This window comes from Medicago truncatula, chromosome 2 (genome assembly GCF_003473485.1).
Source record: "Medicago truncatula cultivar Jemalong A17 chromosome 2, MtrunA17r5.0-ANR, whole genome shotgun sequence".
NCBI classification, from domain to species: domain Eukaryota; kingdom Viridiplantae; phylum Streptophyta; class Magnoliopsida; order Fabales; family Fabaceae; genus Medicago; species Medicago truncatula.
Window position 1 is genome coordinate 2,601,557 of NC_053043.1, and position 12,590 is coordinate 2,614,146.

The following is a 12,590-nucleotide window of genomic DNA, read 5'->3' on the forward strand; positions in this document are numbered from 1 at the left end:
TTAACATCGGAGAGAATAAAATTTTAAAAATTTGAGAGAAGCACATTCTAATACCTAAAGCCAACACCACCAAACCAACCTAAATATATTTAAGCATTGCCCTTAAGACTGTCTTTCAAATAAATGGAATCATTATGAGTCACTTATGTTCAAAATTAATATGACTGTGTCACATGGGTCGGGGACGAGTTTACTCGATACTGAGTTCATATGATGGCCGTAAAACTGAGATATCAATGATTGAAAACTGTTAATAGGCAATGATAGGGAGAGGAAGATTTAATCTGATAAAAGTGTAAATGTTTTATTTGCAGCAGCATTAGGGAAGATTGTCTAAAATGTTTTTGATACTATTTGACAGTTCATTATTCATTCGGATTAATTAAAATGAGCTTAACTATATGGATGTCTAATCCTCTTGCTTGTTTAGGCATTGGGGAACTTTTTAGTGCTGCATGACATGTCAATTGAATGGAGTTTTATGGAGATGCTAATTATGCAGGAATTTTATTTATGATCTGCAAACATGTGCAAAAATGTTGTTTTTCTCTATCAACTTCACCTCCTCCTGTATATCAACTTTCCAACCCTTAATACCAGCAGCTTCAGCCCCTCTGCATGCTCTAAATAGCTATATTGCACTTGGGATAAATGTCATCCAAGGTTCTAGTACCTCGAACTGAAAAAACAACATCACTTATAATTTTCTCCTTCATCTTCAACATTTTGTTCTTCAAATTATTCTTCAATAGAAAGAACCTTACTTGAACCTTCTGCTTGACTTTTCTCCCAATTCTATTATGAGAACTCATCATATTTCACATCTCCGCTGACCAAAAATATTTTTGGTCTCCAAGTTATAAATTCGGTACCCAAGAATATATCAACCACAAATTTGATTTCCAGTTTATCTCTTTTCACCTGGAAAATGGACATAACTCACACACCCAAATACTATTAGATTTTCAACAAAAGGCTTCTCAATAAGAAATTTTTTACCTTATAGTATTTGGTAGGCAACAAATTTAAAAAGTACACTAAGGTGCTATCATCCTCAACCCAAAAAGTTTTAAGAAATAGTGGAAGAAACAATAAATTGTTGTTTTCATAGAAATGTGTTCGGGTGGTTTAAAAAAAAATCTTCCAATTTTTGAAGAAACAACAAGCATTGAAATTATAATCATTTGCATTTTCATAGATGTTTATATGTCTGAATCTCAAATGATCGGCAAGACAATTTTGCCACTTACACAATTCAATCATTTGTTATATGCTTATGTGTTGAGAACTTTCTGCTGTTGTGTTTTTATTTTTCCCAATATTGTGTAATACATGTTAAATACTCAAATTTTCTTCCTTTTTTCTTGTTTTTACAATCAAGCTTACCGCCTTTCATTTTTACTTTATTTTTTTATCTCAATCTTGGTGTTATCAACTTTCCATGATTGAAATTATTGGTATAAATGTACCTCTATGATAATTATGTTTTGTTTCTTTTATTAATATTAGACCCAAAGATGATCTATGATTGAAATTAGTTGATTAAATTTATTATGCCTTTCAACCACAAGTCGTGCATAGACTACACCGCCGCTGCCTGCTTTCATCCACCAGCATCGTTTAGCGACTCCGTCAAGTATGAGTAATCCTCCAACTAAATCAAGTGTTCAACCCAACGCAGAGTTTCCGGTAAGCCTCTCTTACGATCTTATCGTCGAAATCCTTTCCTTTTCTGATGTGAAATCACTTATGCAAATGAGATGCGTATGCAAATCTTGGAAATCTATTATTTCTGATCATGAATTCATCAAACTTCACCTTAAGCGATCGGCGCGAAACCCTTACTTGACACTATCCCGGGGTAACACAGCTAGCAAATATTTTCCCTTCCCGGTGCATCGTTTAATCCTTGAGAACCCGTTGATCCTCCTTCCGGAGAACCTTTGCTATCGATGTCAAGATATGTATTGTCGATATGCTATTGGATCTTGCAATGGAATGTTTTGTTTGATTGGTTATTCTTACTTATCTGAACCTGGAGAGTTCTGGTTCCGTTTCTGGAACCCTGTCATACGTATAATGTCAAAAAAGTTGGGGCATATTTTGTGTCATGATATGATCACCATCCATAAACATTACAAGTTTACTTTTGTTTATGATAATTCATCGGAGACGTATAAGGTTGTATTGTTAATGTTGGATGTAGTTCAAAATAGAACTCATGTGCAAGTATTAAATGTGGCTGATAATGTTTGGAAAACTATTCCAAATTTTCCTGCGGTTCCTCTTCCTAATCAATACACTGGTCAGGGTGGGTCTGATGGTGTGTATTTGAATGGTCGTCTTAATTGGTTGGCCATTCAGAATCGTCCTGTTAGTGTTGATGGTTGGGAGAATATTAAGGCTAAGGAATTTGTCATTGTTTCACTTTATATGGGAACGGAGTCGTACACGCAGTTGATGCCTCCCTCTGGTTTTGATGAAATGTCATCTATTAAGCCGCCATCTTTATGTATATTGAAAGACTCCTTGTGTTTTTCTCATGATTACAGAAGAACTGAATTCATTATATGGCAGATGAAGATTATTGGAGTTGAAGAGCCATGGACTCAACTCCTTAAAATTAGTTACCAAAATCTTCGGACTAGATTTCATGATTTTGCTGACTTGAAAAATTGTCAATTGTTGCCATTGCACCTTTCTGATCACAACGATACACTAATATTGGCTAATAATCAAGAACAACGAGCAATTCTATATAATTTGAGGAATAATACAGCAAAGCGGACTAGAATTATCGATGAAATACAATGGTTCTCTGCCAAGGTTTATGTCGAAAGTTTGGTTTCTGACATTTAGAAAGCACGTCAAGACATTTATGGGATGGTTGGAGGAAAGGAAGAAAGGAGCTTTTTGGTGCTACAATAGCTTTAGTAGTATAACTCACTTTCTACAAGGCGTTTATGGCCCCTTGATGTCTTTGTTTTAGGTTTCTTCGAAGACATTTGAAGCAACTCACAATGTAATAATTGTTTTGTTTTATAACTCTTCTGTCACTAATACATTTATGCCTTTAAATCCTTTTCCTTGTTCATTTTTTTACATTCTATCTCTCTTTTAATTTTTCATCCAATTCAACCATTCGACTTTCAGTTTTTCCATGTTTCTTTTAATGTAATTGTATTAGTTACTTCATTTACATACTACGGTTGTTAAAAAACATGTTTTTTCATTTGCCCCCAGAATATTCCTTTGCTAGTATAATTGATTCAATCACACCTCCTAAATTGGGGGTAGGCATTTAGCAGCTTCATGTGTTGAACATATGAAGCACTAGGCTTTATAATTAATTTTTTAAATCTAATAAGAGTTTAAAAGGCTATTGATTTTGGAATTGAAAGTGTTGAGTTAGATGTTGCTAGAAACTTCGTTATATTCTTGCTGGCATGATGTCTCATTTAGTTCATTTAAGTCCAGAAATATGATAAAAGTGTAAATGTTTTATTTGCAGAAGCATTAGGGAAGATTGTCTAAAATGTTTGTGTCACAGTGCTTCCAACATGATACACACAGTTCAGTTCGTTGAGTCAAAGGGAGTTGATTTATGACAGTGTTTTTTATTCTATTTGACAGTTCATTATTCCTTCGGATTAATTAAAATGAGTTTAACTATAGGTTGTGCTCATTTGTTACTAGTTTCCAAACTTCATAATTAAAGTTATTCGAAATTAAAACAATAATAATAAAGTAAAAGCTTTTGACTGCTAATGATATAATCAAGAGTATTTTTGTTGAAAAGCTTCTGTTGTGTTGTGTTTAACTGTATCTGTTGTCATTTCTACACACTACTGCTACTGCAGGTTTTTCATTTATTTTCATTCTTAATTTAGCACGAAGGGTGTTGGATAGTTAAAATGTATTCGCAGAATTATGTACGAGCCTCTTTTTTTTAAGCACGAGTGGTCATCACTGTTGTTAATTATGTAAAGTTTTATGTCATGTTGCAACTATATAACCTCTTCTTTCGCTGATGGGCTAGTCAGTACACTAGCTATTTATGCTCTTTCTTATGCTAGGTGGTATGTGAATTGAGTTGGCAATTGTTTTGCTTTGGTGAAATGGGTTTGTGTTTGTGTCCGGAAGTAGTGTCAGTGAGCTCTTATGCTTAATTTGTCTACGTGTGGGAGTATTTGTTGGATAGAATGTTTTTTCATTTGTTTTTAGGCATTTTGGAGTCTCTCTACAGTTTGTTATGAATTGTATTTTGCTTGTATCTTTCAGACTATGAACCAACCCTTGCACATTGTGTTTCTAGTGATTAATTCCCTAATTAAGGACCAAGACCACAGTAGAGAAAATCCTTATGCACACACTTCACTAAACCAGATTACTTTCAGCACTCAAGGAATTCATATTACATTCTTGTTATAAGTAACTTCTTTTTTTGCTACTTATGTCTTGTCATATTTAGAGTTTAGGTTATTTAAGGTACATCAAGTAATTTCTAGTAAGCACATGGATGAAATTTTGCAGTCATATATATAGATTGATGATTTGGTGTATACCTTGTATATGAAGTTTGAAGCTCTATTTTTCTATTAGAAGCTTAATAATGGATGCCTGTTTGAAGCTTGGATTACTTAGTATGTTTTGCTTCAACACAGATTTTTTTTTTTTTTTTTTTAGGCACACATGATTTTGGCATCTAATGATTGGCTGTAAAAAGAACCAAAGGTGTGATTTTGTTCATGTGCATTGCATTATTCTTTGTGTTGTTTTTATTATGCAGTTTTGTTTTTCTTAGAAAAAGAACCTAAATATTTGTAATGAAAAACAATATACTAACTGTTAACTATAACTTTCTTCTAAGGTTTGTTTGTTATGATTCTCCTTCAGCACCTGATTATATATATTTAGGGTAAACTCTTTGAACCTACTATTCCTCAGTTAAATTGAGTTTTGTTAATATTTGAGTATATCAATATTAAGCTGCACGGATTAATTTACAACCTGTGAACTGCAGTTTAGGTTTCAGATTAATAAATTAACCATTCTTGAAGATGCTATCCATCAAGAAATGTTTCTGATTACATGCTGCATACATGTGGTTCTATGAAAGATAGGAATCAAACTTTTTTTAATTCTATCAGTAACTATGATTTCATCTCAGGGTCTGTAACATTTTCTTTTTCTAATTGAACCAACAAGAAAATACTTGTTAAGATGATAGAGGACAGACAAATAACGAGGAGGGATGAACTTTATCTTAAATACTTGAATCTGCGAGGAGTAGATATTCTTTTTCTTATTCCGCACAATAGTTTCTAGACACACAACTATGGTCTTGCGAGTTAGGGATTATGAGACATCCCTAGTTAATTTACTACTCAATCATCAAATTATCCTATCAAGTATTTTATTTCCTCTAACAAAAAAAAAAACATGTATTTTTTTTATGGGCTATTAATCCGATTGTAATTTTGTAAAGGATGAGCCATGATATTCTTGAAAAAAATGACAACCTTTTTTTTATCCCTAAAATACGGGGTACCTTTTTTCACTAATACTTTAGCATCAAATATATAAACATACATTAAGAATACCAAAATCATAACATTCATCAACAAATACTTGTAACTAACTTTCCAAACATCAAAATTATCAAATTACTATACCAAAACTTGCATAAATTGCTTGCAAACATCGTACCAAACAAAGAAAGTGAAAGACCTCTAAATTTCCTAAAATCATGGCTCACAAAATAATAAGGTTCAAGAGCCTAAATACATATTAGGATTTCATCTTGTATCTCTACTATTAAAAAAAATATATGACAAACGGTTCCTAATATTAAAAAAGAATATATTTAATAGAGAGTTAGATGGGAAAACGCTAATTGCCTAATTTAATTTATCGATTGGTTGCCACAGCTTCTTGTAATTAAATAAATCTGTCCCCTAAGAAAATATCCACCATGTGAAACATTAAGTTTTAAATAGGACTACAAATTGTTCCCATTTTTTCAAAATATACATCTTCCTACAAATCAAAGATTGTTGTAGAACTGATCAAAGCAAAAACTTCAACATGGTAAGCTTGTCAAAATACAAATATATACAATATGTATATAACTTCTTTTAATATTCAATGTTATGAATCTGCTTTACACTTCAGGATATTATCTATGGAAAACAAGCATTGATATTGAAGGAAGCCAAGCAAGCACATAAGAAATTACTTGCTTCTGACGAGGATCCGATGAAAATTTTGTGCATGATTGACGTTATCCAAAGGCTTGGTATTGAACATCACTTTGCTGAGGAAAGTACCATATAATATAAAGTAACTAGAATAAGTATTTTATTTCCTCTAAAAATAATAAACATGTATTTTTTATGGGCTATTAACATGTTTATTGAAACACCTCTTTTTGTTAAATGTCATGTTCTAATGATATGAATTATTGTCGATGCAATGCAGAGTTTAGATCAAAACGGTCTTGATGGATCATATCTTTGATTGTTACATGAATGAACACCAAGATAGTACAACTGAAGAGGCACAAAGGCATGTTGCTAACATGATTTCAAATGAATGGAAACGTCTCAAACAAGAAATCATGACTCCAAATTCAATATTTCCATCATCTTTTACCAAATTTTGTCAAGTAATAGTTTTAAGAGTTCATCAAAATGGAAATCTTCTCAATCCTCTCATCAGCATTATCTTGCACTTCAAGTAATCAACTTGGAATGTGAAACCAACATAACAAAAGTCATACCCCATAAAAAAAATATATCACACCTTTGATATTAAAAAAAAAATGTTTAAGAGAGAGTCAGATGGGAAAACTCTAACTTCCTAATTTAATTTATCAATCATTAAGTTATAAATAACTCCACACGTTGTTCCCACTTCTTTAAGATATATTCCTTAAATTATTGATTATTGACTTTGTAAACTTCAGGATTAAACCATTGCAAGAGTACTTAAACAACAACCAAAATTAAGCTAACCAAATCAAAGATTGTTGTAATACTGATCAAAGCAAAAACTTCCAGCATGGTATGTGTGTCAAAGTACAAATATACACAATATTGTTCTAATATCTATGTAACATCTTTTAATATTTAATGTTATGAAACTGGTTTACATTTCAGGATGTTAATTACGTAAAACAAGCTTTGATATTGAAGGAAGCCAAACAAGCATATAAGAAATTACTTGCTTCTGACGAGGATCCGATGAAAAGTTTGTGCATGATTGACATTATCCAAAGGCTTGGCATTGAACATCACTTTGCTGAGGAGATTGAAGCAGCCCTTCAAAATCAACATAAAATGTTCAGCAGAAATGCCATTGATTTTGTCCATAGCCATGAACTCCATGAAGTTGCGCTTACATTTCGCTTGCTAAGACAAGGAGGCCACTATGTTAAATCAGGTTAGGATCTTTCATTCTTCAAAAAGTTGATAGAATTAATCATATAGAATAATGATACTTCAAGATTTTGATGGATTTACTCACTTTCCCTCCTCTTATTCAATGATTATACAGAACACATGCAGATACAATAACAATTTTCAATATGCAAAACAAAAAGCATAGCATTACAAAATATGTACATACTATATTTTTTTTCTTCGTCTGACAGACAAATGTTAGTTATTAGCTTGTAAGGGGGAGGGAGAACTGTTGGTAGCAGGGATTGAACCTTGGATATTTTACATATAACAGGAACATATGTACATATTATATATCAACAATTACACCTGAAAAATATATACTAAATATACCTTCTAATGATAGAAATTTGAATTAAAAAGTAACTATATACATATATAGCAAAAGACTAAGAAGATATAGAAATTAAAGGCAGGCATATTTTGTTCGCAACATTTTCTCTGATATCAATAACACTGATTAATGAGCTTTGTTTTAGTGGATAGTAACTAATCATCATTTGTACCGGGTGAGCAGATATATTTGACAGCTTGATGTTTAACAAGAGAAATTTTAGTGAAAAATTTGGTGAGGATGTGAAGAGTCTCATTGCTATGTATGAAGCCTCCCAGCTAAGTATTGAGGGAGAAGATGATCTCGACGATATAGGGCATCTCAGTAGTGAGCTTCTTCATGGATGGCTATCAAGTCACCAAAATCACAGTGATGCTCTATATGTTACAAACACTCTTCGATATCCACTTCACTATGGCTTGTCAAGGTTAATGGAAAAAAGCATATTCCTAAGTTATTTGAAGGCCACTAATGAATGGACATGTTTAGAAGAACTTGCTAAAATCAATTCCAGCATAGTTAGGTTCATGAATCAGAATGAAATCATTGAAGTTTCCAAGTCAGTTTCTTACTTAAAATGTTATTTTAGTTATTTAACTGTAATGATCGCTGATGTACGTCTTTATATAATAGATGGTGGAAAGACCTTGAAATGGCTAAGGAGCCAAAATTTGCTCATTATCAACCACTGAAATGGTACATGTGGCCCATGGTATGCTTTACAGATCCAAGTTTTTCAGACCAAAGGATTGAGCTCACCAAAGTTATCTCTCTAGTTTATGTTATTGATGACATTTTCGATGTTTATGGGACACTAGACCAGCTTACTCTATTTGTAGACTTAGTTACAAGGTATTTGAATTAAAAATCGAAGGTCAATATTTGAAATACTTTTATAGAATTACTCTTGAAGTCAGTTGATTATTTATATGTGTGTGCGCGCGTGTTTACATCATTTTTTGTTACAACGTGTTTACAATCGCTTGATCACATATAACTGAGATTTAATTTCATTTGATACAAAAAAGTTTTAGTATATTTATATATATAAATAAACCTTGCCAAAGATGTTTAAATTATTTTGATATATCATTCTAATATTTATAATGGATTGCTCTCTCAATTCAGATGGAAATTGGCTGATACAGAGGAACTTCCGGACTTCGTGAAAATTTGTTTAAGTTTTATTTACAAGATTACCAATGATTTCGCTGAAAAGGTCTACAAAAAGCATGGATTGAACCCTATCAAAACACTTAAAAAATCGGTAAAATAATTGTGTTTTTATATAATTCACCGTATCAGTTATTTTTATAAACCACATACTATATATAATGAAGCATTTGTGTGGAACAGTGGATACGATATCTAAATTCTGCGTTGAAAGATGCACATTGGCTGAATTCAGGTCACTTGCCAAAGGCAGATGAGTACTTAAACAATGGAATTGTTAGCCCAGGAGTGCATGTGGTACTTGTCCATGCGTTCTTCCTCTTTGATCACATTCAAGATGTAACTACGGAAACTATTGCTATTTTAGACGATGGCTGTCCAAATACCATGTATTCAGTAGCAAAAATTCTCCGTCTTTCTGATGATTTGGAAGGAGCTAAGGTAAAATTGATGTCATCTATTCTACACATTTTAGCGCCCCATTTGGTCCCTTTAGCCCAATTGACAAACTTGAAAAGATATAATGTGATATTCAACCATGCATGAATTTTCAATCATATGCACAAAAGTATTTTATTGATTTAATTTGTTTATTGAAACAAGACTTTCGGTCAAATGCCATGTTCTAATTATATGATTTATTATCTATGCGTGAATGCAGAGTGTAGATCAAAACGGTCTTGATGGGTCATATCTAGATTGCTACATGAATGAACACCAAGAGATTTCAGCTCAAGAGGCACAAAGACATGTTGCTAACATGATTTCAAATGAATGGAAACGTCTCAATCAAGAAATCATAACCCCGAATCCAATTTTTTCGTCATCATTTACCAAATTTTGCCTTAATGTTGCAAGAATGGTTCCTCTCATGTATCACTACCAGAGTAATCCAAGTCTTTCCAATCTACAAGACCTTGTCAAGTCATTGGTTAATGTTAATTAGTGCGAGGTTCATTTAGTAACTTTCAAATATCATGGTTTCTTGTTGAATAATTGAATAATTTGTATCAATTCATGGAGATATAAACAGAAAGTGCTTTTACCATCACTGTTGTAAGCAATTTGTTTCACTATTTGATTTTAATCTTTAAATCCTTCTTATGTAATCCTTTACATTCGCACCTAATTATTGGCTGAAAAAAAAAAAAAAAAAACATAGATACAATTGTTTATCAGCATCATATTTATCAGTTATCGAAAAACAACAGTTACTGTTAACTCTACCTTTGAGTTAATCTGTCTTTAGTTTGTTAATCGTTGTTTTGTTTTTATTATGCAGTTATGTTGATTGTTAGTTTGTTATAAAGGTTAAAGGGCTAAAGAATTGAAGATGCCCCTGAGTACTTGTGCTGTTATATAGACAACTAGAAATTCGATGGTGGGGAGGGGAGAGTAAAGAGAGGGACAAGAAAACTGTTGAGGGATTAAACCTTAAAATTAAAGCAACAGGAGAATCTATGATGTCTACTTAAGGGTGACAAGCACCACCTGCTATGTACTTCAACCAAATTGAAGCTATGTGCATAATAATATTGTTCTAGAATATGTGCTCAACATGAAAATGCCTTGTCCTCTATTAGAACAGCAGTATGGTTCAAAAGTTAAAAGGATACAAATAATGCAGACGAAGTACACCCGTGTTTGACCATGGAGTTCGGCTAATTGTGCCGACCTCTTAGATTGAAATACGGATGCAGTACCTTTCTATTAATCAAGCTTAGGATTTACAAAGTATAACTTGTATGTAACTACAATAGTCAAGTTTACAAAGTTATACCCCAATATCCTCCATCAAGAAGATAGGTTTTCAAGGCTGATGATGAGAATTGAGGATTGAGGAACTTTATGTTAAATATTTGAATCTAATCAAACAAGTTGATATATTCTCAGTCCTTAGGAAATACTACACAACTAAGAAAAATGGCATAATATACATCAGACTAACATTAATGATTATAATCACAATGTCTATCAAATTATGATTAATGATCCCTTCTATGGACCCAAATTCCCTATAGTCGATCAATGCATTTGGATGACTTAGATCTTCAATTTTAACATGGACCACCAAAGGTTTTCACCAATAATCATCAAAATAAAAATAACAGTAAGAGGTAGTAGATTCTCTAAACATTTTCAGTATAGAATCAAGTAGGCTTTTCTTTCAAAGAACAATTTCCCTCCTACTCCTAGTACTAAAATAAAAGGGAAAGAAATAAAATGATAGATATGACATGAAATGAAACAACTTTCCTTGAAAATTAGTGATAAAAGCGGCACACAAAATTGCAGAAATTACAACAAACACCGCCATCAGTTTCTAATTTTTTTTTCCTATTTCTCTCATGAGTCATGAGATCTATGCACATTACAAAAGTATAATTATTTCTAATGAAAAACAAACAAAAAAACAAAACTGGGAATTGAAAAAAATTATAAAAAAATAAAAATAAAAAAAAAACATCTTTCCAGATAGATAAACAACCAATCTACTATCTCTGATCTTGAAATCCAACACTCTTCCTTCCAGCCATATTCATTGAGAGACCTACATACACATTCAAATTTAGAATCAAACTAAGTTCTTGACCATTAAAATATAAATGAAAATTGAAATAAATCCAAATTCCAAACTTTATATGTTCACAAATTTGAAATTGCATGCACAAAGCATAAATAAAATAAATAGCATCCTCTACAGCATGCAGTATGGTGCTACAGAGAGCGCACCATGCTGTCGGTAGAGGATCTAATTTTGCTACCTTGGGATCTACAAATCGGGGGATCTTCAAAGAGAGAAAGAGAGAGCTGTTTATAAGCAAGACCAATATCAATAAGAATGAGACCTGATGAAGGATCATCCACAATGATATCTTTGACAGGTAACCAAAGAAAAAGCTCTTCTTGAGAAAGACCCTCCAACCCTTTAAGCTGACCAAAACTGAGATTAGCACGAACAACAGTTTCAAAGAACACTCTTGTTTCATACTTTACAATACAAGGACTATCCAACTTCACCTCCAAAACACCACTTTGATCCAAATGGTATGATTTTACACTCTCCGGAAATAGTCCCACCGGTAAACCATGACCGCGAAGAACCTCTTGAAGGGAAGTATATGCATCTATCACGGGAAAAGCAATAAGAACAACAAGGAAAATTGCTTCAAAAAATCTGATTCTGAGTGCCATAAGAAGCTAATGAAGTAAGTAGTAGCTTTTGAGTGTGGACAGACACAGAATAAGGTTTTAAGAGGGTTTTTAAGGTAACATGTGACAGCACTATTTTTGAACACTATGATTGGTATTTAGAAGTGGGAGTCAGAGAGGACAATTGATATAATTTCTAGGTTTTTGTTTGGTTTCACATAGATTATTTGACTAGAAGCTAGTACATGTGAAATTAACAAACTACCCTGCGTTACAATCTATGATTGTTGTCTGAGGCAAATTTTGTGTAATGTGACCAACAAGTGTGACAAAAATTAGACAGCTCCAAAGTTGAAAAAGGAATAAAGTTAACGTTACATTTTAGTAATCAATTATTATTATGATGGTAAGGAAAATTAGTTGGTTTGTTTGGTGGTGATACCGATCATTTGAATGGTGGATATAAA

General features: G+C 32.5%; 3 protein-coding genes across 3 annotated transcripts; 2 read left to right on the forward strand and 1 right to left on the reverse strand.

Moving 5' to 3' along the window:
• The first annotated feature begins 1,638 nt into the window (after nt 1–1,638).
• Nucleotides 1,639–2,859, forward strand: LOC11424232 (F-box/kelch-repeat protein At3g23880). The gene has a single exon (XM_003593345.1). It carries the CDS (start codon nt 1,639–1,641, stop codon nt 2,857–2,859), a length of 1,221 nt encoding a protein of 406 aa, XP_003593393.1.
• Nucleotides 2,860–6,931: 4,072 nt separating this feature from the next.
• On the forward strand, nt 6,932–10,079 carry LOC11419805 ((3S,6E)-nerolidol synthase 1). The gene is made up of 7 exons (XM_003593346.3): nt 6,932–7,065; nt 7,161–7,443; nt 7,981–8,356; nt 8,431–8,649; nt 8,926–9,064; nt 9,154–9,411; nt 9,632–10,079. The coding sequence occupies exons 1-7, from the start codon at nt 7,063–7,065 to the stop codon at nt 9,914–9,916; spliced, it is 1,563 nt and encodes a 520-aa protein (XP_003593394.2). The 5' UTR covers nt 6,932–7,062; the 3' UTR covers nt 9,917–10,079.
• A 1,124-nt stretch (nt 10,080–11,203) lies between these two features.
• LOC11434829 (uncharacterized) lies at nt 11,204–12,506 on the reverse strand. Its single transcript, XM_003593347.4, has 2 exons — nt 11,736–12,506; nt 11,204–11,521 (listed from the first exon to the last, which is right to left on the reverse strand). Exons 1-2 carry the CDS (start codon nt 12,163–12,165, stop codon nt 11,466–11,468), a joined length of 486 nt encoding a protein of 161 aa, XP_003593395.2. The 5' UTR covers nt 12,166–12,506; the 3' UTR covers nt 11,204–11,465.
• Nucleotides 12,507–12,590: the final 84 nt, after the last annotated feature.